Raw genomic sequence first — 27675 nt, 5'->3', positions numbered from 1 at the left:
TCCAAGAAGATGACATCGACTTCCTCCTTCCCATCTAAGCTCTTTGTTACCTGGTTGTAGAAAGAGACCAGGTTAGTCAGGCAGGATCGGCCTTGCACGAACCCGTGCTGGTTACCCCTCAACATCACTTCCCCTGTAGGGCTCTCACAAATGTGGCCCTTGATAATTTTTTCAAAGACCTTCCCCAGGATAGAAGTGAGGCTGACTGGCCTGTAGTTGCCAGGCTCTTCCTTCCTCCCCTTCTTGAAAATAGGGACCACATTGGCCCTTTTCCAGTCCTCAGGGACTTGGCCCGAGCACCAGGAGTCCTCAAACAGCCATGCCAATGGCTCCGCAATGACACCAGCCAATTCCCTCAGCACCCGCGGATGAAGGTCATCGGGGCCCGCTGACTTGGATACATCTAAGCCCTCCAGGTAATCCTTAACTAGGTCTGAACTAACAGTCGGGGGACTCCTTCCCGGGCCTCTACGCTGTCACCCAAGAGCACCCCATTGTCAGCAGATAGGAATACAGAGGCAAAGAACTTGTTGAAGAGTTCTGCCTTCTCTTGCGCATCCGTCACCAGCTGCCCTGTCCTGCTCTGTCCCGTAGGGGTCCAATGTTACGCCGAGACTTCTTCTCGCTACCTATATACTTGAAGAAGGACTTTTTGTTATCCTTAATCCCAGAAGCTAATCTAAGCTACAGTGCTGCTTTAGCCTTCCTCACCAAATCCCTACAAGCTCGGGTCAGGGAGGTGTACTCCTTTGTCCCTGCCCCCTGCTTCCACCGCCAGTACGCCTTTTTCTTTGCCCAAGATTTCAGACTTTAATATTTTAAAAGAACAAACTTTATTAAAGGCCATTTCATTACGTGTTTTTATTCTTTGGATTAACATAGCTTTATTATTCAAGGTTATTGCTTATATCATTCTTTTATATACCACATTTTAAATATCTATAGTCATTTAGGGTTACTTAGCTGTTCATTTTAAAAAATCAGAATAGTGATTAGCACTTTTGATTTGACTTCAGATATTAACATGGTCTAATATTGACCTGATTAGGAAATATGCCTTCCTACATTGAGTTGACCCACATTAACACATCAAAATGCTAGCAATGGATATTTTAAGGCATTTAAAACAAGAGATTGGAGAATTGGATCCTAAGTAATAGGACAGGAAACTTTTCACCTCTAGGTCTGCAGTAAGAAAGGAAGTATTTCACATCTTGGTTCACCATTTTAGCAGTTTAGAAAACCACAAGAATAAACTGCTTTTCCTAACCTGGTTTCTAGTGTCAATGACCACAAAGGTTAGTAGGTAGTACAGTACAGTAGGTAGACAGTAACTACTGTCAGTAGCGGTATCAAAACAGAATTATTTATGAAAGTAAGTTATTTTCTCTTTTCCAAACATGACACTCTCCCCACCATTAATGGAAGACACGCTGGGTGGTAAGAAAGCCCACTGAAAGTCTACAGTTCCCATCTTGATGTTAAAATGAGAAACAAGAAAAAGAGAACTGTAAGAAGTGGTCATTCATGTTATATTAACCAACTTATTTTAAATTAATAAGCAACAGTCAAATTTGCTCCAAACCTCTTCTTCAGCAATCCCTTGCAGTTGACGAGAATTGCCTGTGTATGATTTCTTTTAGGATGGAGAAGCTGCTGCACATCAGCTTCTACGTGGCTCTTGACAGAAGGGGACCTTGATCCATTGGCAAGTAGACCAAGAAAACTGGGGACCTTGTTTCGCTTCAGCCTTCATCCGCCTTCACAACCATAGAGATTCTAACATCTTCTTCCGCTTGCTTCACTGTTGAGAACTTGTAGACCCATGGCTGGTGGCTGGGCAGGCTTATTATAGTGGGCTGACTCTACTCACCGAGTCACAGCACCATCAAAAGATTTATATGACTTTTCAGGAGCTAAAGCATTGCCATCTGCTGTCCTTCCCACATCCTGGTGGTGCTGCTTATACATTAGAGTTACCCTTGCTTATTTCACAGCTAGCCTTCCCTGAAGGTCATTCCACTTTCTGTCACCTATGGACACACTGGGTAGCAGTACAGCTCTGCCCCAAACCAATAATATGGACAATATCATATATCTTTGTAGGGTTTGCTTACACAGAAGTAGTCAGAAAAGTAAAGGTAAGTCAACTAAAGGAGTGAAGTTGATACCACTTCAAATAAGCTGGGCTAAGCACCAGAGCAGGAAGTCTCACTCAAGCATGAAATGCCTTTGATTGATGCAGCTTACCCCTGAGGATATAAAGTCTAGTGTATATCTGAATATGAACATACACACTGGGGTTTAATACATTTTATATTTAGGTGCATTGACTTCATACTTTTAGATGAGTCACCTTATTTTTCCTGACTGTACTGTGTAGAAAAGTCCTAAACCTATAATACAGCACATTTAGCGATTCCGAAGAAACATCTCAATTCTATTGAAAACCATGATGAGCTCTATATTATTTTAAAGCAGCATGTTCCCCATAATGTAGGAAGTCATCCCACCATATATATTCCACTAGGCTGTACTGTTCTGCCTATATCTATGTTTGTAGGGTTTAAGTAGAAACCAAGTCCATTTATATCAGTACACCAATTCTAAACGCACACATAAACAGAAGTTTTGCGAGACATACCTTTAATAACTGATTTTGGTTAGGATTAACATAATGCTCTTATAGAATTTCTCTCCCAAACAGGGGAGGGGGGAAAAGAAATCTTATGAGATTTCCAACTCAATTTCTAAACCATAAGGATTTACATAAATTGAAGCAAGTAATTTTTAGATGCCTATCTGAATGTAACCACCAGGATTTTACCCACTACTTAATAAACAGTTGTGTGTGAAAACTAAGATATATGACTACAGCACATAAAACAAAGCCTCAATAAAAGCAGTATTGGAGCAGTACTGCTGAGAATATTCCATATATTATTTTAAAAAAATATTTAATTTCTTCATGCCACTTGGCATTATGCCAAAAGTTCTTGTAAGACTTAAAAAAAATCTCTCTCCACATTATGTTTACTAATAAAATACCAGTACATCTCTCAAATAAAAGATTGTTAGTATAAGAGCTGTTCTGAAGCGACAATATAAAAATTAAAAAATATCTACTTCAAACTAGAATGAATTATTTAAATCCTAGTTTTCAAACATTAAACTGAATATCTAAAAAAAACCCCATCATTTGACCTTGAGTTAGAAAGCTTAGCAGAATGAAACTTTCTGCTCCCTCTATTGTGGAAAGGCCAGCTCTCGCCAGCCCTATTTATATATATGAATTACAGTATCATAGAACTGTTTCAGCAAAGTTTCATCAACCATGTAACGATAACCATGTTCTGACTACACATACAACAGATTGTTTCTATGACTGCACTTATAAAAGGACTCAAAAATTCTGGATAGTGTTCTTTGTATAAAGTGAGTTACCCTTCAATTTACAGATTAGTGGTTTCTGGTTTAAGGCACAACATTCCAGTTCCACAAGAAAAATGCTACATTTTAGGAGTCAGGAACTCCATCCCAGACAGAAAGGTTTCTATAAAAGGGTCTTATTTTGTTCTGGGTTTTATAAATGTTGCGTGTCATGACTTTACAAATTTGGACAGGCCTGGATCTGGTTCCTGATCTGCAGCTGAGTTGGTCTGTTTCAGTGCTTGGTCATACAAATGTCTCTGGACTTCAGACAGATGGAGATAAGACAGACACTCCCTAACATTCTCCTGATTACTCTAACATCTACCTAGAATTGCAAAAGGGCTTATAGTTAGAGAAGGATTTTTATGACCATGTTTTGATGTTCAACAGACTGAATAATTAATAGTTTGAGATCTCATTAGCCACAGTCCTTATATAGTTAGCAAGATTTTACACATCAGACACTTACATTAATGCAATGAGTATCTTCTTTTACTTACCCTATTCCAAAATTGTGTGTGTGTGTGTGTGTGTGTGTGTGTGTGTGTGTGTGTGTGTGTGTGTGTGTGTGTGTGTGTGTGTGTGTGTGTGTGTGTGTGTGTGTGTGTGTGTGTGTGTGTGTGTGTGTGTGTGTGTGTGTGTGTAAAAATATATATAAACACCCATGGTTCCATAAACTCAGGGACAGCCTAGAAAGGTAACCAAAGTGAAAGAACACAACTCTTACATATATCAATATAATGAACAGTCATATGCCTATACTAGTAAAACAATTTAAGTTGAAGGCTACAAAAATCTATGCTGGAAACTGTCCTGTTAACAGTCTTCAATTAATATACCTTTGACGTCCCTATTTAAATATCTGACCTAAAAACATGATAAATATGATGAAGCAAACAAGAAATAATTAAGGATTTTTTCTATTTCTTTCTCAACCAATTCAATGCTTCCATAGAAGGTAGGATAGTTTTTAACTAAGTATACATTTCTGGGTTTCTCCTGTAAATCTATTTATTAAAAAAAAAAAAAAAATTACTGTTCCCAAATCCATTGCTAATGAATTTTATGTAACATCTCTGACTCCGTTCCCTTATAAAATAAAAATGTCCAGGATGACAGTTGTTTATATGCTACTAAACTTTTATAATTTAAACCAGTTGGCAAAACATTTCTTCACTATTTTCACAGTGCCTTTTACATGCCAGAATTTTTATATTATTTCACTTCTGGCTACCTTCCATCATCAGCCAATTCTATCAAAGATGAAAATCTTTCTAATCCCTTCGAGCAGTGGTGCCCAGTGTTTTTGCCCTGCAGGTTGAACTGGCAGTGCCTCGTCCATCTGCCAGCCAGGTCTGGCATGCAGGGCGGGCACACTAGGGCTCAATCTGGCCATGCAGAGAGGTGCAGAGGAGGCATCCTAGCCCCAATCCAGCCACACAAGGGAGGAGGCATGGTACAACTCTGACCCAGCTGCATGGGGCTTGGGAATTTGGCAGCATGGGAGAGATTAGTATTAATTGCCATTGTTCCCCCATGCCAAACTTCTCTGACCCAGGGGCTGCATATTATGGTTTCTTAGACCACCAGGGCTTGAGAACTCCTGCCTCAGAGCACTTTTAGGTAAATTTTATCTTCCAGTTACAAGAGTTCCTGAAACACTTTGTACAGGTGATTTTACTGTAAAAGAAGAGGTATCACGTTTAAGAAAAATAAAAAAATGTAGTATGAAGAATGTGGTGAAAAGGTAAAAAGTCAACAGGTAACAGATCAAGAAAATGAACCAGTCCTGTAGACTGAGGCTTGGTGGTTAAGAAACAACCAATCAGAGTGCGAATACAGCATTGGGACAGGAGATGGCGGTGCGGTGGAATGCTGACATGATGGCAGGGACACAGGGGACGCTGTCCTCACCTCCCTTACCCTAATCCCTGGAATTGGCAGCAACAGAGCAGATGGAATGGGGAGAAGGGAGGCCTCATCCCCTCTGCCCTACTCCCTGCGGGCAGCAATGATGGAGCGGGGGTGAGGGTGAGCTGACACAGACCAACACAGTGATGGTGGGGGGAGGAGTGGGCCTCAAGTGGCAGCAGGGGGGGAAAGGAGTGGGCCCAGGACAACATGACAGTGGTGGGAGAAGTGGGTCTGGGCCTGCCGCAGGAGGGTGGAGAAGGTGGGGGGAGAGAGGATCGGTCCCAAGGGGTGTCGAAGATGGCCCAGCGTGGCAGTGGGGGGGGATGCAGTGGGTCCATCCTGACCTGATCCAGCAGCAGCGGGGGAAGGGGAGGAGTGGGCCTCCTTCCCCCTTTGGGCCCAGGCTCACTCCTCTCCCACCTCCCCCAAGGCCACTCTTCCTAGCCCCCCACCACTGCTGCATCAGACTGGGCCCACTGCTTCCCCCCCCCACCCCAACAGGCCAGCTTCTCCCCACCCTTGGGCCCAGTCCTTCCTCACCCCATCCCCCATCAGGCCCAGGCCCAGGCCCGCTCTTCCCCTCGCTCCCACCCTGGCGTGGGAGAGCAGGCCTGGACCCCAAGCTGCAGAAGGGAAGGGGGGGGCAGGCCCAGACTGGGAGAGCAATTATTGACAGGCAATTGACTAGCTTTTTTACTAGTTTTCCTTGTATAGAATCTCATTATTGGAGGATGATCGTAAATTTGAATCCCTCACCACTGAAGTGGGGAAAGCTGTGGTACCGGATGGAAGGTACGGGACGCAGTAAGGGACCAAGTGGTGGAGGAAGAGTCCAGGTATGTTGGTTTAAGCTACAGCAACAAGAGTTGAAGACTAATTATAGCATCAAAAACTCCATCCATGTTCTAGTAGGAAGGCAAATGGAAAACACCAAACTGAGCAGACGCCTCACTCAAAAAGCAATGCAGTACCTATCCAATTAGACCTGTACCTGTCAGTTGGTAAAACAATAGTCTATTATTTTTGAAGGCCTGTGTCACTGTGGAATGGGTTCAGTATGAAGCACCCAGAATATGAATCCCTAATCTTGGATTTTTTTTTAAATCAAAGTTTCATGGCTTGCAAGCAAATGAATAAAGTCCCTCAACTCCACAACAAAACAGCAAGGTTTCAGAAGCAAAATAAGGTGCTGAATGCTTCTCAGACAGCATGAAGGAAACAAAATGTATAAGGAGAATACTTATAAAAATGTTAGGTAGGAGAATAAGTAAAAGTGCAATGTAAAGAATTGAACAGGTTTCATGTAAAATGTATTTATACAGAAATAATTCACAGAAAGAATAAATTAAGAAACACATGCAAAGCTTCTAAATCTGAAGAGAAGTTTACATTACAAAGTAACCAAAAGACGAGCATAGTTTCAAAACAATCTGCCAATAAAAGAAATGACATCTTGGGTAACTTCTTCTCATTATGTTTTCCAGAGACCGAACCCTGCTACTCTGAAGGAAGGCAGTTTGTAACTTCAGACATCTTGGTGTCACTTGTATATAATGCATAAAATGTTATTCTTTAATTCCTACCAGGTCAAGCAGGAGTAGCTTCACATACCACTCTTTGGATATGCACATATACCACAGGTTTATATACCAATATAAATTCATCAGGAACAGAGATGTGTGACTATTCTGGAGTAGTTGCCTCAAGATTAGGAGGCAGATAATAGATTATTTTCCTTCAGCAAAAGCTTATTCCAGGATGCATGTAGACAGATGGAACCTAAACAACCTAATTTGTGCCAGAGAACTTTATCTTCCAATTCTTCCTGGGGTAATTCTCCATTTAAGTTACCACCATTACAGAAATGTAAAACATGTTATCCTCCTTTCCCTGTGTTATAAAAAATATTAGTATTTAATAATAGTGCTCTTCACAGTATCCTTATATTTGATCATGCAAGGAAATCCAAATACTAAACTAACACAACCGTTTCCAGTCAGATTATTATGTCATAAATCTATAAAATAATAGTCCACTGTAAGTGTCAAGCATGCCGTACTAAACTCTTGGGGACACAAACCATCTTTTTGTTCCATTACTACGATGCCTAATAGCAGCTTGTCCAAATTAATAGAGAGGGCACCTACACATAAGTGCAATACAAACAAAAACAATAAGCATCAACACTTCCTGAAAATCTTCCCCCATTTTAAGAATGGCATATTCCTTACCCCCAACACTTAAACAACATGCATCCATTAGAAAGATACAGTAAAATATGGTTAACTCATCACTGCAAGTGAAGTGGTTATATGACTGTTAGTAATCCACGAGTGACTAATAATAAGTAGATGAACATTTTAAACTTGTTGGTGGATGCATTTCTGCCTGCCATACCAAGTAAAGAATGATTTTTGACATAACGAATAATAATTATATTGCAAAGATACATTACAAAAATTTTCGCTGCAAGGTGCATATAGTTTGATACATATGACTTCTAGTATTACATAGAAAAAAGTATTAATGAAAAGTTTCTTATTACAAAAAGTCAGAGTTCTTGCTGTATACAAAATACATGATTATGATGAAATAAAAAAGTTTTGCCGACACTTTTTATGCATTCATCTCTAAAATAGAAGATAATTCTGCAAAACAGAAGAGTAGATCATCTGTCTTACTGAACTAAGAAAAGCTGAAGAGCATCCAATGCACTGGGATCATCAACTAGCTTTAGAAGAGATATGGAGGACACCTTTAAGCAGACTAATTATCCGAAGCAAATACCATTGAGATTTACTATGTACATACACTTGGAAATGACTAATTATCCTTTAACAGATGGTGAATTAGCCAAAGGGTTTTGTGTGTACAAATGAGTAGGATTCAGGCAGTGATTAGAGCAATACTGTGATAACTCATAAGGGCATAATGAGAAGTTATCCTAAAGACTAATTAACAAGATTTCACTGTATTGGATATAAATATGAGTCAGAACATTAAAGCTGGAGGTCATGATGCTGATTTGACTTGCAATTATTGTAGAAAAGGACACATTTCTGTTGCAGCAGGCATAAATCATTCCACGCTTACAGTTCTAAGCATGACTTGTCCTTTTCAACAATGACTGTAAAGCCTTCATAAGAATCACATCCACTAACTCAAATGTTCCAAGTCACATCTAAACAAGATAAAACTTTCTGAATTTAAAAAACCAAAAGGCCAGTCAATGAATTGTCACATAAGAAATAATAGCAATGACACATGACAGACTACGAAAGGAAGCACAAGTTCAGGGTTAGATCTCATAAATATTAGGAAACGATGGAGGCAGAGACACAGAAACATCAAGAAAATTTAGGTAAGAAGAAATCATTCCACATGTTAAAGACTTCCAGATGAAGCAGCAGTTACTTGTCTCCCAAATCTTCCATACAATAAAACAGGCATGTTGAAGCAACTCTGGGAAAACTTTCAGATGTGTGTAAAAGATGTTGTAGTACAAAACTTGTTTTCAGAAGCGTCTCAAACACTTAGGAACCTAAGTTGAAATGACATATGCCTTTGAAGACAGGAGTGTGTTACTTTGGACAATGTCGTTTCCCTGCACTTTTAGCAATCTGCTAATTTTAAGAAAAATAAAAATTTGCTACTTTTTACAGTTCTCCTTTCAGAATCACAGAGCTGAAAATATCAGATAGATTTCTACGTTTTCCTGTGCACTGAATATACTTTTCACTAACAGAGTCAGTTACATCTGAACAAAAATACTGAGCTAGGGACTGACATTGAAAAAGCTGGAGCCTGAACTGATTCAGTCTTTTCAGGTTATTCTGTCTTGCAGAGAGTGAACCGGCTTGCAAGTGGATGGACGATTGGGACATGCCTGCAGTGCCTCAAGCCAGAAGCCCGGGGGCACTAGAGCAGCCCTCCCTTCCACAGGGAAGCTAAGCTGAGGAGGGGAAGCATGGCCAGGCCCCAGCAGGCCCACCCCAGCAGCTCCCTGACAGGAGGTAGCAATCATGGCACACAGGGCTGGCCGGCCCCAGAGCGGAACTCTTCCCCCTCCTCACTCTTCTCCACCGCTGTGGGGCCAGGAGGGGGGCCCTTCTCCTTTCTCCTCCTCCCCTGTGGTGGGGTGGGGAGAGGGGATCTGTGAAGCTGCCTGGCCCCAGAACGGGACTCTTCCCACTGCTTCTTCACCATCGCTTTTCCCTCTACAGGATGCTGCCCAGTCCCAGAGGGGGACCCTTTCCCCCACTCCTCCCTCAGCCAGGGCAGGGGGAAACTCTCTTCCATGCAGGGGGGGGAACATTTCCCCTTCCTTCTCCTCCCCACAGAGGGGCAGCGGGAGCGCACAGCTCATCCCCCCGCGCCCCGCTGGAAAGAGGTTCACACTTGTGGAAACTCCCCCCTTGCCACTCAGGCAGCCAGGCGAAGGTACAGGCAGACACCACCAGCTGGGTGAATCTGGCCTGTGGAGGGGTTTTGTCTGGCCCACAATGGGTCCCTTGGTCCCACCTGGCTGAGGCGTCACCCCTTGGGCACACAGCTGAGCTGGGGCTGCTCCACAGCAGGACTGTCTTTCTCAGCAGCCCCACTGCAGCATCTCCTAGCTGCTATCACTGGCCCCAGCCCCGCAGTACAGGCAGGGACCAGCGCATACAGCCCTCACCCCATGCACACTGTGCCAGCTCCAGGCTCGCCCATCCAGGCTGAGCAGCAGCGGCACAGGAGAGAAACTGCTGCTCAAAACAGGACAGAAAAGCAGCCCATCCCCCACTCGCTGCTGGTGCTTCCAGGTGCAGCCATGTGACCTCTGCCCCACAGGGCCCCTTGTGGGGGGAGTAGGGATAGAGGTTACTTCCCCTCCCTCAGGTGTCCAAAGGAAGGGACAGCAGGGGGCTTATTCCCCTGCAGGGAGCAAGTGCAGTGGCAACTGCAGGCAGACCCAGCTGCCGATGGAGTAGAGGAGAGACTAATTTCCCCTCCTTGCTTCCCTCTGCCTCAGGGACCCCGCTGCTCCCGCAGCGAGGGGGAAGCACCTGGCAGACCCAATTCGGATCCCTGCCGGTGGGACAGCAAGGAGGGAATTAAACCTCTCCCTGGCCAGACCCCTGCCCCTCTCTATCCCTGCTTGGGCTCAGAAGCGGAGGGGCAGGGCCAGCCTGGCCAAGCTGAAGCAGAGAGCCCAGCCCAGAGAGCATGCTGGGATTCTGGGGGACTCTGGTTTTATTTAAATCAGGAAGGGATCTGGGACAGACACTGCATAAACCAGTTTGAGCCAAATCAGTTAAGTCTGATACCACATTCAAATGTGGTTCATCTCAAACCAGTTTTGGCCATTTTGAAACTGGTTTCTGTGCACTAAATGTCTGTTCTGTTGTAGGTAAAACCAGTTTCTGATCACTTAAACAAGTGTGTGTGTAATGTCTGTCCCTCAGCACTGCTGACTAGAAAAGAATCACTTCCCTTAATTTACAAATGACACTCCTCTTGATACAACCCAGTATGCTCTTAGCTTTTTTTTTTTTTTGAGCACAACTAGAGCACACTTTTGACTCACATTCATCCTATGGTTTACTGTAAGCACTAGGTCTCTCTCTTCAGTAATGCAGCCTAGCCAATCATTCCCCAGTCTCTATTTATGCATATAATTATTTTGTCCTTGCTAAATGTCATCTGACTGATTGAAGACCATTTCTCCAGTCTATCCAGGTCATTCTGTATCTTAGCCCTACTGTTCAGAGCATATGCAGTTCCTACTAACTTGGCGCCATCCACAAATTTGCTAAGCATGCACTAGACCCCCATCATCTAAATCACTAAAGATATTAAATTATACCAGACCCAGGACAGACACTTGGAGAGCTGCACTTGATACCTCTTCTCAGCTGGACATTGAGAAATTGATGACCACTAATTGAACACAATGATCCAACCAGTTATATATTCACCTTACAGTACGTTCATCTAGTATACATTTCCTTTGGCTATTAATGGAAATGTCACAGAAGAGAATATCAAAAGTTTTGCTAAAGTCAAGGTATATCACATCTACTTATCTCCCTCAAAGTCCAAATCAGTTTGGTTAGGCGTTACTTGCCCTTGATGAAACCATATTGGCTGTTCTTGATCATCCTGATCGCCTCTAAAGTGCTTCACAATAGGTCCCTTGAGGACACTTTCTCCATGATCCTTCCAGGTATCAAGATCAGGTTGACTGGGCTACAGAGCCTTCCTCTTTCCTTTCCTAAAGATGGGTACTATATTTGTCCATTCCCAATTATGGGGGGACCTCACCCAACCACTACTAATTCTCAAAGAGGATAGCAAAGGGCTCTCAAATTACCTTAGCCAATCTTCAGTACTCTAGGGTGCATCTCATCCCGCCTTGCCAACTTGAAAGTAACTACACTGTCTAAGAAATCTCTAACCTGTTCTTCTACTACAGATGCGCTCTTTGTCCCCATCAGCATCTTTGCCACCAACTGCATTTATCTTCTGGTAGCCACCGTTGTTTGTGAAAACTGAAGGAAAAAAAGCACTTAAACTTCTCTATAGAGTACCTATGGTTTCTCTGGTCTTTCGCTGACATTTGATATACATGTAGAATCCATTCTTATTGCTTTTTCTGTCTCTCACCAACTGCATCTCAAATTGTGCCTTGACTTCCCTAATTTTCTTCCTGCATGCCTGTACAATACTTTATACTCCTTCCTAATACTATGGCTAAGTTTCCAACTTTTATAGTATTCCTTTCTGGTTTCAGCTCATTGAAAAAACTGTGGTCTAGCCAAGCTAATCTCCTGTTGAACTTCCTATTTTTCCAATGGATCAGGATAGCTTGTTCCTATACTCTTAAAGGGGCCTCCTTAAAGTAAAGCCAGCTCTCCTGGATTCCTTTTCCCCTCAGACTCACCTCTCAGGGGATCCTTGAGCAGCTTGTCTCCACTCACCCTAGCTCCCACTGCACCAGTCCCGGGAGCGACCAATTGATTCCCTCAGCACTGTCCGGATAGAAATGCCACTGCCCTTCCTGGACAGCTGGTTTAAAATTTGGGTGGAGCAGGAATCAAAAGGGGGTTGCAACTGCACCACAGCACAACCCCCTTCACCACCAGATCTGCCCCTGCATAAAAGTGCACTCCATTTGTTACAATAGATAAGGAGGAAAGAGTTCTGTAGAGTTTCAGATTTCAAACTGAGTTTGTATTGACTAAAACAAATATACAACACGAAAAATAAAGAATGCATGAAACAGTCACTGGACTTAATTAAGCATGAAACAATCACTGGACCTAATTATCCACTTACCAGGATTCCTATAAAGTAGGGGTGTCAAACTCACTTAGGGCCCAGGCTAGATATAGGCTATGGGGTTCCCAGCAGGCCAAATTCAGACCACAGGACTCTTAAGTGGTTTGGATTCAGATTAAGGCATGAGGGATACTGATGGGGCCACCGCAGCAGCAATGATAGGCAGTTTGGTGGGGGCAGGGGCACTGTGGGGTCTAGCAGTGGCAGGAGTGGGGGAAATACAGTGTCTGGCAGCAATCAGGGCAGTGTAGGGTCCTGGGGAGGCTGGAGTGCACAGCCCAGAGGGAGTGGGGGCACTTGAGGGTTCAATAATGGCCGAGGACAGAGGCTCCAAGGCCCAAATCCAGCCTGCAGGCACTAAATTTGACATCCCTGCTCTAAAGTAACAGCAATGAATAATGAACAGCAGTGAAGTGGGGTTACAAAGATGGTGTACAATGATTAGGGGATTAGGTCCATTATGTCACTTTTAGCATAGTTTTTTGAAGTAAAAAACACACTTTAAAATAGCACACCAGCAGAGCATAAGGGATAACAATTATAGCAGGAGAGCAGCTCCAGAATTACACATTAATTAGGAAATAATTTAAGTCTTCAGATAACATACCCTACAACAACTCAATAATAGTTTTTTAAAATCTTCTATTAGAAAGTAGAGATTATGGATTACAATATATCTTGAATATTTTGATGCAATTGGTAAAAGCCAGTTTTAGAAAAATCTTTGAAGAGATAAGAACTTCCATCCATGCCCTTGTTTGAATGCAACACTGCAAGATGTACTATCCAGAAATGTACCATTTTAGACTCATTCTCACAAACAGCTGAGAACTGATATAAATTAAAAATCACTGCATGATTGATGCCTGCCTTTTCTAGAGGGTAAAAGTGAACAGAAATCATTTGGGACTTCTAGTAACACAGACTGCCAACAAATCTATTTCAGCACTAGCATTCATCCCAAAATCAAAGACTAACTCATATTAAAGAGGCCACTGCTCCATACCAGAGACGTCTCTAGACATCATTTATCGTTTGCTTTTTTAACAACTAATAGTGACCAGTCAAAAAGTAAAATCTTTGAACCTTGCCTTCAGCTACCAGTATCCTGGACACCTCCCAACATAGGCCATTGAATATACCAGTGTCCACAGCTATTTATTAATAAAACTGCCCATATAAGTGATTTTATTTACCTTGGACATGACTTCTTATCTAAAATAACAATTCCCCAGGTCATTTTGTTGACTGGAACCATGAATCTTTTGACCAGTACGAGAAGACTTGACAAATGCAGGAAAACAAGTTTTCAGAGCATTTGAATCAATAATACAGAGCTTGCTTCACTAATACAAAAAAAAAAATCACTATTTAAATTACTTGTATTCAAAGTGAAAATGCTAATCTCATTTCCACAACTCAGATTTATCATAAATTCTGTAACAGAAATTAACCAGAAACTGATTGAGCCACTTCTCCCAAATTTAAGAGAAAGATTTGTTCTTTTTTTTAAATACTTTGGAAGTACTCAAGTACTACAATGGAAAAGGAGCATACAGATAGGTTGCTGCACTTCCTCTCTCAGTAATGGGAAGCTGTGATCTGATTGACCATGGAATGGACAACTCCAGTAATTCCTGCAAGAAGATAAAGCAACTGCATTTAGGTAAAATGATTCTTTCCCTCCTCATGCTTAGGTGCTCTTGCAGGAATGTACCAAATATAGAGAAGAAATCTCGTCTTTATTGTTACTTTTATACTTATTAAATATTTGCATTGGCTAAAGGTTGACCTGAAATTAACTCTGCTGCCATCACTCTGGTTAGATGACCTGACAGAAATAACCAAAAAGTTATTGATCTCATTGTGTTAGTTGGGCCAGCAACTTACATTTGCACTAATACATCACATAGAGGAGCGGCATTAGACTCACTTGGGGTCCCAGGTCAGATCCAGATTGCAGGGCTCTTAGTAGACAGAACGAACTCAGGATATGAGGGCTGTCAGTGGCCACATGGTGGTGATATGAGGTCTGATGGGGGCAGGGATAAGAGTGCTATCAAGTGACTCCCAGATGAACTTCCATTAAATAACATAAAACACCTGGCATGGGAGACTTTGTTACTAAGGCAACCTTCCCCTGATCCACTCCTTTTCCTCAGTAGGTGCTAACTTACTGTTAAACAATAAGCAATTTTATATCAGTGGGATAGCATTTAAGTCAATAGCTCTAGCCCTTAGCAATACTCCTTAGGAACTTTAGAATAATGTGGAAGTGAAAAAGTAACAGAGAAAATGAAAGACTGCACATCCAAAATAGTTGGCTGCATGATAAAGCTATATGCTATCTATGAACTCATAGATAACTTCACACATAATTAATAAAATTAACCTTGAATCCTCAGATTGTCACACAACCACATAACTAGAATTTATGAAAGGGACAAAGTTAAGATTTCATGAGCAGGCATAAATCTGGGATTTACTGACTTTAAAGTACATAATTTGAATCCTAAACAATGTTCTTTTAACAAGGGAGAAGAAACCCCGATTCTATTACATCCAGCCATAAAACATGCCCATGCTACTGCTGCTGTTTTAGTATGTAGCCTTTTTCAAATGTTCCTCTTTGGTTCTTCTTTCTAATATTACTGAAAAATACAAATGATGGCAAGGGAAGCAGTGTAGGAATCTCTAAAGTCAGCCTTATAATCCTTATGTTTTATCAGATTGTCTTAGGCAACCAACCAAATGTCCTTAAAAGTGTCTGAAAAGTTCCCATCCATTTCACAGAGCATTGGATCCAGCAGTATTACATTTCTAGACCTAAACTGTGTGCTAAAAAGGGTGTGACAGAGGCTACCTGTGACCAAGATGCAATGCTGGCCTGTCCACTGCTAGGGCAGTCCGCTCTCACTCGTCTGCCACACCTTGATGTCACAAAATGGATGAAAATGTGGGAGGGTGCCCATTTTATTACCATGATGCCTAGGGCCAAATACACAATTCCAATCCTCCCCTAATACCATGTCCTGTGCCTCACAGATGCATCCAAATCCACTATTTCCCTGGCCCCTTACTGGACTGATACACTCACTCCACCCCGCCCCCCACCTTACTGGGGCTCTATCATTCTACCCCTTCATAGATTTCAGACATTAGGGCTGGAAGGGACCTTGCAAGATCATCAGGTCCAGCCCCCTGCCCAAAGGGCAGTCAGTCAGCAGGGGTTCAAATGACCCCAGCAAGATAGGCATCCAAGCATTTCTTAAAGGAATCCAGAGTAGGTACTTGCACCACCTCTTGGGGGAGTCTATTCCAGGCCCTGGGGACTCAGACAGTAGATATGTTTTTCATGTCCAGCCGAAATCAGTCTTCCAAGAGTTTGTGACCATTGGACCTAGTCTTCCCATGGGGCGCCTTGTGGGGTCGTATCCACTCTACCCTACTCTCTGCAGGCCTTTGGGTCATCTCTCCAGCCCTACTCTACATGGCCCTTCAAGCTACCTCTTTCACTTATTCCCCAGGCCTTTCATCCCTTGGAACTCACTAAATAGACCTTGGTCCTGTCTCAAGCCCCACTTAGTGGACCTGAACCCTGTGCTTTTCTGTTGGGGTGTGCTTCGCTAGGCTTTCCTCTTCATGGGGATTCCCACAAGGCAGTGGGGGCTGAGGCTTTCCAGCACCCCATCCTCACCGTTTACTGCGGGGGGCACAGGTATGGCATTTCCTGGAGGCTGCACCACCACCAGGCAGCCCCACCACGGATGGAGCAGATGGAGTTTCAGGTCTTGACCAAGACCACCAGGAACCTCCCTCCATCCCCATAGTTCCTACCCTGACCTCCAGGTGTTCCAGAACCTGCTCTCCTCAGACTGTGCCATGTTACTCCACTGGCTCCCTCGATGCAACTGCCAGCTCAGCTCCTAAGGCCTGAGCTTATACCCTGGCTGCCCAGCCTTCATTCAATCAGGTGGCCCCCTTGCAGTCATGTGACCACGTAATAGGGCCTGACAGCACCTGCTGGCTGCTCCACAGACTTCATAAGCCTCTTCGTGTCAGGCACAACTTGTGCTCTGCCACACCGAGGCACATTATTTTTGTGGATTGAAATTGGTGGCACACTTCACTCACCAGTCTGTTGGCTGGACTGGGTCCTGATCCACTTGTGCAGGGCCAGTCTGGCTGAAGCCCTATTAGGTCATGTAGGACTGGCCTGGTGGGAACATTAATGTGACACAACATACAACACACACAACACATCCTAAAGGAAAGACCATGGACTTGATCCCATCTGCTCTTGAGTTTCATGTTGTTACCTTTCATACAAAATTAATTTTCTAGTTACATTGCTGCAGCTAATTTTATGGAGTCAATGGCTCTTTCCTCTGCATTCATTATACACACATCAAACTTGTAGTGATTTCAGAGCGAGATGTGGCAGGGGAGGCACGAAAAGTAAAGCATTGCAGGACCTGACTGGCTAAAATTTAAAGAAATGGGAATCTAAATTCTGTGGGGCAAGAAGCAGCAAGAAAACCCTGAAGCATGACAGATCATACAGAAAAAAGGAAGTAGTAGTACAAATGTGAAGACATTGAAAGGAAAGACGGAGAAGATAAGAACAATAGAGTCATGAAGAAAGTGAGGTTGCATATGAAAATGATCTTAAGATCTTTCTTAGATTTTAAGTTGTAAGATCTAACAAAGAAGTAGGAATCACCAGGATTTTCTGGAGAAAACCTAAAATAGATTAGCAAATGTTACCTTAAATTTATGGCTTGTTACTTTTTGTCAGTACATTTGTTCCTAATAAATAGCAACATTCTAAAAATTTTCTGTGTGCAAACTAATTACTGTCATCTTAAAATCAAAAGTTGTCCTGGATTCAGGTAAATATGCTAACATTCCAAAATATGCGTCTAATGTAGCAGAACCTGTAAGTAGTAAAAATCAGCATCTCTATCATTTCTAATAGCATATGTAAAATTATTCAACTACAGAGATAGAATGTAACAAGTTTCAAGTACATAAGAGAGCCTTTAAATCATTGCCTTGACAACTAAGGGATCTTCAGGAATGGAGCAGACATGTAAGTTGTCTTATTTCCAGTTCATAAATGCAGAGAAATTTGTTAAACACATTGCAATCCTGCATAACCCAGATTCCATAATATTATGTTGCACCAAGAGGAAACAAAGACATAACGTTAAGACAGGAGGTAATAAAAAGACAAAACTGAGATCTTGCATTACACTCTTTCTATTTGTGGACTCTTTTACTCTGATAGTTTCCAAAACACTTTAGATAAATTCAGTTCTGAAGACTTAAAACTGGTATTATAAGGGTAACTTGGCAAGCAATTTACTTTTTGAAAGAAACACTCGCAATTCAGCAGACATTTTTCTCTCACAAAAAAGTTGGGTAAAAGACAACTGAATGTACTCTGTTAGTGTCAGCCAAGTTAAAGTAAGTATAAGTCTACCTAAATCTTTAAGGTCAAAAAAGACTTAAAACACACCATTTGTGTACAAAAAGAATACTTCTCATTTTCTTATTTCAGTTGTAAAGACAATTATATAAGCAAGGTATTCTTGCAGTGTAGCTTTTGCCCAACAAACATCTTTCTTACAGATTTCTTAAAGAACAGTTGCAGAACACCAACTTTTTCTTGTGAGGGTATTTGGAAATCTTTTCAAACTTTATTTTCAGAAATAATGGGCTCAAAAACAATCATTTTGGAGTAACCTACTTCACAGAACAACTGAATTATTGGTACTGGTTGGGGGGAAGGGTTAAGAGACACTGAAGTGAGGACTGCCTTGCCCACTTGACAAAAGACAACTTTCAACAACAAAGCATTCAATTACCTATTGACACTTCAATAAGATGAGATGGCAAGTATTTTTGGCGTAAGGTGGCAAAGGGCTGCAGCAAGGCAACAGCCCTAGACTTTAGGAGGGCTGACTTCAACAAGCTAAGGAGGATAGTTGGGGAAGCGCTGAGGATCCAGAGGGGAAGGGAATCAGATGTCGAAGGTGAGTGGTTGCTCCTTAAGGAGACGATCCTCCATGCCCAAAGGGAGGTAATCCCAACAAGGGTCAAAGGGAGCAGGAGGGCACATAAACCCCCATGGCTCACTAAGAGCATCCGGGAATGTCTCCTTGCTAAAAGGGAGGCATATACCCAATGGAGAGATGGGGTCATCGCCAAGAAGGACTATGTTATAGTCGCCCGAGGATGTAGGGGGGCAGTCAGGAGGGCCAAGGCAGAGTTGGAGATAGGACTAGCTTCCCGGATTAAGGACAATAAGAAGTCCTTCTTCAAATACATAGGGGGTAAAAAGAGGGTCCCGGGTAATGTGGGGCCCCTGCAGGACACGATGGGCAACTTAGTCATCACGCCAGATGACAAAGCTAACATATTTAACGATTTCTTTGCCTCTGTCTTCCTAAGTAGGGACCAGTTCAGCCACCTCCCTGCTGGGCCCCCCTCGGGCCCCGAGAGAGACACGCCTGGGCCAAGGGTTAGCGAGGAGTTAGTTAGGGTACTTCTGGAGAAGCTGGACGTGTTCAAGTCCGCTGGTCCGGACGATCTTCACCCTAGGGTTCTACAGGAACTGGCTGAGGTCATTGCGGGACCCCTGGCACGGCTCTATGAGCACTCGTGGTGCTCTGGCGAGGTGCCGGAGGACTGGAAGAGGGCCAATGTGGTCCCTATCTTCAAAAAGGGAAAAAAAGAGGACCCGGGAAATTACAGGCCAGTTAGTCTGACCTCAATCCCGGGTAAGCTCTTTGAAAAAATTATCCTGGCACACATCCAGGAGGGCCTTGCGGGGGAATGCATGCTCAGGGGCAACCAACATGGGTTTATCAGTGGCAGGTCTTGTCAGACCAACCTGGTGGCCTTTTACGATCAGGTCACCAAATCATTAGACACAGGGGTTGCTGTGGATGTAGTCTTTTTGGACTTCCGGAAGGCTTTCGACACTGTCTCTCACCCTGTCCTCATCAAAAAGCTGGGAGACTGTGGTGTTGATGCCCACACGGTCAAATGGGTCGCCAACTGGTTGGAGGGCCGCACCCAGAGGGTGGTAGTGGATGGGTTCTTCTCGACCTGGAAGGATGTGGGCAGTGGGGTTCCGCAGGGCTCGGTCCTCGGGCCTGCACTGTTCAACATCTTCATCAGTGACTTGGATGAGGGGGTAGAAAGCACCCTGTTCAAGTTTGCTGATGACACTAAGATGTGGGGGGATGTGGGTGCACTAGAAGGGTGCAATAGGCTACAAGCTGACCTTGACAGGTTGCAACGGTGGGCGGATGAGAATAGGATGGGGTTTAACACTGATAAGTGCAAGGTGTTGCACATGGGGAGGAAGAACCGGCACCACACTTACAGGTTGGGGAACTCACCTCTTGCCAGCTCGGAGACGGAAAAGGATCTTGGAGTCGTCATTGACTCCACGATGAACATGGGCCGGCAGTGTGGGGAGGCAGTCAAGAAGGCCAATCGTACCCTATCATGCATCCACAGATGCATCTCGAGCAGGTCCAGGGAGGTGATCCTCCCCCTCTATGCGGCACTGGTCAGGCCGCAGCTGGAGTACTGCGTCCAGTTCTGGGCGCCACACTTCAAGAGGGACGTGGACAATATGGAAAGAGTTCAGAGGAGGGCCACTCGTATGATCAGGGGTCAGCAGGGCAGGCCTTATGAGGATAGGCTACGGGACCTGAACCTGTTTAGCCTCCACAAGAGAAGGCTAAGGGGGGACCTTGTGGCCTGCTACAAACTGGTCAGGGGGGATCAGCAGGTATTGGGGGAGTCCCTGTTCCCCCGTGCGCTGCCAGGAGTGACCAGGAATAACGGTCACAAACTGGCGGAGGGTAAGTTTAGATTAGATATTAGGAGGCGCTACTTCACAGTCAGGGTGGCTAGGGCCTGGAACCAGCTTCCAGGGGAAGTGGTGCAGGCTCCTAGCCTGGGGATTTTTAAAAGGAAGTTAGATGAGCACCTTGCTGGGGTCATCTGACCCCGGTGCTCTTTCCTGCTAAGGCAGGGGGTCGGACTAGATGATCTACCTAGGTCCCTTCCGACTCTAGCTACTATGAAACTATGAAACTATGGAAGGAGAGATCCCACTGCTTCACAGGCATTAAAGCAAGGAGGACAGGGCAAATTAAAAGAAAAAAAACAGCCTGAGAACTGGGAGTCTGGATGGGGAATAGCCATACTACATTGAAGTGTTCAGGGCTGTGCACAATGGAGAGAGAACAGTGGGACTAAATTTGGGGTGATCAGAGCTGTGCAGGATGCACTGGAGAGACAGGGACTCCTAACTAATGGGTAGAAAAAAGGAGGAAGTAGGCAAGCCTTCGCAGCATAACCTTTGCCCAATAAACACCTTTATGCAAGAGGACCTATGTGTTCTGTTGCTTGGAACTTGGAGTTTATTTCTTTTTCCTTTGAAGAGGTAAAGTCCCTCTTCAGAAACTGAACTGGAAGGTAAGTCCCTGACGCAGGTCCATAGGTAATCACGGACAGTCAAAGGCCGAAAGGCCAGGGTCTTAGGCAAATCCATTCACAGCATCTGGCAAAATAGGTTGTTTTTTTACAAAAGCTGATGCATCTCTGAACCAGTTAGTCTCGAAGGTGCCACCTTGTCCTATTTTCTGTCCGACTTCAGGCTAACACAGCGAATCGCCAGTCTTCTGGATGTAAACATGAAAATTCATTTCACTGCTTAAAAACACACTTGTCTATTTGTAATATAGAAAATGATAGTTGTACACTGACACATCAAGAATGAGCTCCAGAATATGAAAAGTAACACATTTGTGAGTCTGCTTTCAAAAGCTGAACAGAAAAAGTTAATAGACAAAAACATAATGGAAAGATCAAGTGATCACTCCTGCATCTAATGCTGTATATCTTCTTGACCTACACTTCCTGGGGCAAAGGTTTGCCTGATCATTTTTATTCAGCCTGTGACATTATAATGGCTGCTGCAAATTTCAAAGGATATAAAAACAAACAATTCTAACAGAGGCAGCAATGTGTAAAAGCAAGAAGCAGCCTGATGAATGGAATCTCAGCAAAGAATTAAAAAAGCACTTGCTCTTACTCTATCTGTAACAACAGAAATGTGTGCAAGATTATGGTGTAGTACGACATGTACAGATGAAACTGATTGGTTTGGGGAATCAGCCATTAAAGAAAAAAAGAAATAGACTGAAGACCTCCACTGATGAAAACCTGGTAATTGTGTTTCAAAATTTAAGATTAGAGAGGGTAACCAAAGCTAAACACTTGACCTAATATCCAGATAAAGAGTATCCAGGAGGAAACTGATGATTGTGATGATAATGACAAAGATGTATCTAAAGTAAGTGAAGCTAATAAGGAAAAAGAAGCTAACATAAAGCAAAACGCTTGAAGAGCTAGCCAGCTGCATATCTAGCCCACATGCATTTAAGTACTATGTTTTGGCTTTACTTTTGCTTAATTTGATTTCATTTGTCACTGTTCAATCTTCAATGCTCAAAAGGATCATAGAAAGTTAGGGTGGTTGAAAGGGACCTTGGGAGCTCATCTAGTCCAACCCCCTGTTCAAAGCAGGACCATCCGCAACTAGATCATCCCAGCCAAGGCACTGTACAGCCAGATCTTAAAAACCTCCTAGGATGGGGAGATTCCAGTTTCTCTGGGTAACCTGCTCCAGTGCTTTACTACTCTCCTCACGAGAAAATGTTCCCTAGTATCTAGCCTAAAGTTCACTTCCTGCAACTAGAAACCATTGCTCCTTCTTCTGTCATATGTCACCATTAAGAAGTCTAGCCTCACCCTCTTTGGAACCCCCCCTGCAGGTAGTTGAAAGCTGCTATTAAATCCCCACTCAGACTCCTTTTCTCCAAACTAAATAAGCACAGTTCCCTCAGCCTCTCGTCAGAAGTCATGTTCCTCAGCCCTCCAACCATTTTCACTGCCCTGAGCTGGACACTCTCCAATTTGTCCATATCCTTTCTGTAGTGGGGGGACCCAAAACTGCACACAGTACTCCATATATGGCCTGACCAGTGCCGAATACAGAGGACTAATCACTTCACTCAATCTGCTGGCAATGCTCCTATTAATGCAACCCACTATACCACTAGCCTTCTTCACAACAAAAGCAAACTTATTTGGGAATCTTTTCAAACTTTATTTTCAGAAATAAAGGCTCAAAAACAATCATTCTGGAGTTTTCAATGACCTATTTCAGAGAACATAACTGAATTATTGGTACTGGTGGTAGCAAACAACAAAGTTAGCTTATATTCAGCTGCTTATCCACTGTAGCCCCAAGGTCCTTTTTTGCGGGGCTGCTGCTTAGCCAGGCATTTCTCAGGCTGTACTGGTGCATGGGATTGTTCTATCCTAACTGCAGGATTTTCCACTTGTACTTACTGAACCTCGTGAGATTCCTTTTGGTCCCATCCTCCTATCTGTCAAGGCCCCTCTGACTCCTGCTAGCCATACCCTCCAGTGTATTGACTACTTCCCCCCCAGCTTGGTGTCATTTCCAAGCCTACTGAAATTGCATTCCATCCTATTTTCCAGATAATTCATGAAGATATTGAACAAAGCCTGCCCCAGGACTGACCCCTGGGGGACTCCGCTTGATACCAGCTGACAACCAGAAACTGAGCCACTGATTGCTAGCGTTTGAGCCCAATGATCTAGGCAGCTTTTATCCACCTTATACTCCATTCATCCAACCCATACTTTCTTAGCTCGCTTGCAAGAATGTTGTGGGACACCACATCAAAGTTTTGCTTAAGTCAAGGTATATTGCATCCACTGCTTTCCATGTATCCACAGAGCCAGTCGTCTCATCACAGAATGTAATCAGGTTGGTTAAGCATGAGCTGCCTTTGGTGAATCTATACAGACTTCCTAATCACCTTCTCCTGTCAGTGCTTAAAAAATGCTTCCTTGAAGACTGGATCCATGATCTTTCCAGAGCCTGAGGTGCAGCAGACCAGTCTGTAGTCCCCCAGATCCTCTTTCTTTCCTTCCTTAAATATGTGCATTATATTTGCCATTTTCAATCATCCAGAACCTCTCCTGACCACCATGATTTTCAAAGATGACGGCCAATGGCTCTGTAATCACATCAGCCAACCCCTTCAGCACCCTCGGGTGCTTCACAGCTGGCCCCATGTACTTGTACATGTCCAGTTTTTCTAAATAATCCCCAACCTGTTCTTTTACTGCTGTTCACCTCCTCCCCAGACTGTGCTTCCAGGTGCAGTAGTCTGGGAGTTGACCTTTCCTGTGAAGACTGGGTAAAAAGGGAATTTGAGTACTCCAGCCTTTTCTGCATCATCTGTCACTAGGCTGCTGTCCCTGTTCAGTAAGGGACTTACACTTTCCCTGATCCTCCTCTTTTTGCTGACATACTTATAGAAACCCTTCTTGTTACCCTTCACATCCCTTGCTAGCTGCAGCTCCAATTGCACTTGGCCTTCCTGATTTCATCCCCGTGTGCCTGAGCAATGTTCTTATACTTAGGGATCTACATGAGTGATGCCGAGGCAAAAGAAAAATCACAGGCTTGTCGTGGCACGCGGTACTATGTTCACGGTCTTTTCATAGTATCCCTGCCCTAGTTATTGACTCAGGAGCCCTGACAACTCTGCCCCCTGATGCTGATTGGACAAGCATGCTCAGCATGCAGCCCAACCCCTTGCTGCAGATTGGAAAGGGGCAGGTCTACATAATGGGAAGCACTCTCCGCCAATCAACAGAAATGGGTGGAGAGGGGCAGTCACCATCTTTGCTGTTCCTCTTTATGCCAGCAGCTCCCTGCACAGTCCCCACCAGGCTGTGAGCCCAAGCCAGGCCACAGCAGCCCTGAGGATTGCTGGTTCCCACTGGGGAGTCAGCATTTTATTTTTAGTATTTTTTTCCTGGCTGTTCCATGCCAAAATTGTTGGTATTGCCATTTTCAGAGAGTTTGTGGAAAACACTCCTTTCACTGTTTCTGCAAAAAATGAGAAATTGCTAATAGGGTAGATCCCTATTTGTACTCCTCCCTAGTCTTTTATGCATGTTTCCACTTCTTGTAAGCTTCCTTTTTGTGTTTTATCTCATTCATGAGTTCCTTGCTAAACCATACTGGTCTTCTGTTATACTTGCTAGTCTTCCAATACATCAGGATGGTTCATTTATGTACTCTCAGTAAGACTTATTTAAAGCACAACCAACTCCTCTGGACTCCTTTCCCCTCAGACTGGCTTCCAAGGGGATCCTGCCCATCTGTTCACTGAGGAGATCAAAGTCTTCTTTTCTGAAGTCCAAGATCCTTACCCTGTTGTTCTCCTTCCTTCCTTACCTCAGGATCCTCAATCCTCTAATGGTTGCTGTTGCCCAAGCTGCCATCCACTTCTACATTCCCCATCTTTTCTTACCTCTTTATGAGCAGCAAGTCAAGAAGCAGGTCATGTGCAATATTTAAATTTAAAGGTGAGTATTTAATGTTCACATGTAAATATTACCTAACCACATTTTTGATATGTATTATTTTTCACTTTTTTTGTGCTAAAAATAGCTGAGTTAAGTACTTCTGTTTTTTGGACATAAACAAAAGTATCTAACCTGTTGGTGATTATAAAATATATTTTTGTTACTGTTCTTAATCTCTTAATAAATTAATGCTTTAAAGCTATTTTACCATGTTTATATTATTTGACAATACTTGAGACAAAATTATCTTTGACCAAATACCTAACCCCGATGCATGCTAGTTAAACAACTATTTTAGTATTTACATTTTTTAATTCTACATTTGCCACTGCTGCTCACACAACTCTCTCCTCTTCAATGGTGAAGAGTAGTAGCATGAAGCAGTACAGACAGTAAAAGATGAATCAAGTACATAATACTAAGTACTTGGTTTAAAGGTGGGAAGATTGAAGATAGTTCTTTAAAAAGCTACTCATAACTAAGACATTTTCTGTATGTGCCGATGAAAAAGAAGCACCAAATGCTAACTCAAAACATTGTACTGAGGGAGATGACGCTCAGGTAGATACTACTACCAAAACCAGAATGTCCAGTTCTTCAGGATAGTTCAATTTACAGTCAATTGCTGAGGAGGTCATAAAAGCCATACGACACTACCTTTAAAGTGCAAACCCTTCCTGTTAAAAAAGCATAGTAGCCATAGTAAATTCTGCCAGCTAGTCTCTGAAGCATCCTCTATGTAAGCATGTCTTACAGAACTTCTCTCCAGAAAGCCTCATGTTCAAATCTGGCAAATAAATTCTTATTTTAATAAAATATTTTCATTGTCATAAAACAGTAACTACCTAAATAATGATAAGACACTCCTTGTACTTAATGAGACAGCTTTAACATTGCTCAAGTTTCTTAAAGTTCAGTTTGGGGTTTTCAAAATATAATACTGTCTTGGGGGAAGCACGTGCTACAAAATAAAAGTCCGTAGTGAAGGAATTTGCAAGTTATGAAAGATACTGCAACCCTAGCAAGGATATTTTTATTGTAACATGCAACTATCTTCAGATACAGATGACACAAATTACACAAATCCAGATGATCGGAAAGAAAAGCTGAACTTTCACAGGGGTAGGTCCTGTAACTCTTCTAATACTATATAACACTACTCACATTTTCAGCAAAACATCTCTCATTTTCAAATTCAAGTTTGTTTTCATTATTTTAATAATTATTACTCTTCTTTACAAAGACAATTTATTTAAAATTAAACCTCTGAACAGAACCTTACACTCCATAGAGATGCCTTCATGCTATTCTCTCAGGGCATGTGTATATCACAAAGTTACTGCTCCAGGCAGAATATCCATCAAACACACTGCACTGGTCCACCTCGGTTACTTCCTGAAGCAGCCTTAATCTCATTCACAAGGCTTTATGAGACAGTAAGGAGCACTGTTTCTTAACACATGAAACATTCATTGCAACTATGCAGGCACAAAGCAAGTACTCACCTGGTAAGTGTCCCATAGCCTTATGGTACACCGCAGGGGAACTTCTCTCATCAGCAAGTTATTCATCCAACGGAAAGCAAATTGCAAGTATTTCACTTCATGTTGATCCAAGTGCCTGTGTATTTGTTCTGGAAAACAAAACAAATGCTTTTGGTGGAAGCTTTTTGCAGTTCTAATGATCAAATCACAATCTAAAAATAACTCAAAAGGAAAAAAAACACAACAGTTTGCATAAAACCCATTAAAGTCAAAAGAAAAATACAGAAAAATGGAGGTATACAACTATTTTGGATTTAGTTTGCTGCCCTTAAGCTGTTTAGATAAATGCAGTTATAGTAGTTTAAATACAGAGTAAATGCCATTGATTTACCAAGTACTCTGAACTTTGTACGGCATGCAGTAAACAGAAAAGTACAATCATTATAATAATTTATATTTTACTGTAGGCTCTTTCAAGTAACAGCCATGTCTACTTAAGTTTATAAAATGCACAACAGGACTCATACTGATTGGACAATGAAAAACAAAAAATGAGTAATGAAGAATAGAACAAGGAAACTGAGAAATGTTAAGCACTTCCATTAAATATATGACTGAATATAAAGGATGCACAAATTGTCATAGATTCATACAAGTAGGGTCAAAAGGGACCTTGTAAATCTTCTAGTCCGACCCCCTGCCCTAGGCAGGAGAGAAAACTGGGCTTAAATGACCCCAGCCAGGTAGACGTCAAGCCTCCTCTTAAAGACCCCCAGAGTAGGAGCCATCACCACTTCCCTTGGAAGCTAGTTCCAGACCCTAGCTGCCCTGACTGTGAAGTAGTGCCTTTGGATGTCTAGCCTAAGCCTACTCTCTAACAACTTGTGGCCATTATTCCTTGTTTCCCCGGGGGGCACTCGGTGGAACAAGGTTTCTCCCAAATCCTGCTAGTCTCCCCTAGTGAGTTTATACACGGCCACCAGGTGGTCCCCCCTCAGCCTTCTCTTGTGAAGGCTGAATA

General features: G+C 42.9%; 1 protein-coding gene across 2 annotated transcripts in view; it reads right to left on the bottom strand.

The window, feature by feature from the left end:
• TBC1D22A (TBC1 domain family member 22A) overlaps window positions 1-27675 on the bottom strand; it is a 449980-nt gene that overhangs the window by 142146 nt on the left and 280159 nt on the right. For both annotated transcript variants that reach the window (XM_090042105.1, XM_090042106.1), the window contains one exon: window positions 26676-26803. In XM_090042105.1, the coding sequence (XP_089898231.1) occupies window positions 26676-26803 (128 nt within the window). The remainder of the gene's footprint in view (window positions 1-26675; window positions 26804-27675) is intronic.

Source organism: Crocodylus siamensis, chromosome 4 (assembly GCF_052110815.1).
Source record: "Crocodylus siamensis isolate JL-2025a chromosome 4, ASM5211081v1, whole genome shotgun sequence".
In the NCBI taxonomy this organism is placed as follows: domain Eukaryota; kingdom Metazoa; phylum Chordata; order Crocodylia; family Crocodylidae; genus Crocodylus; species Crocodylus siamensis.
Note: the sequence above shows the minus strand (reverse complement) of the source record. Positions and strands in the feature narration are given on the sequence as shown.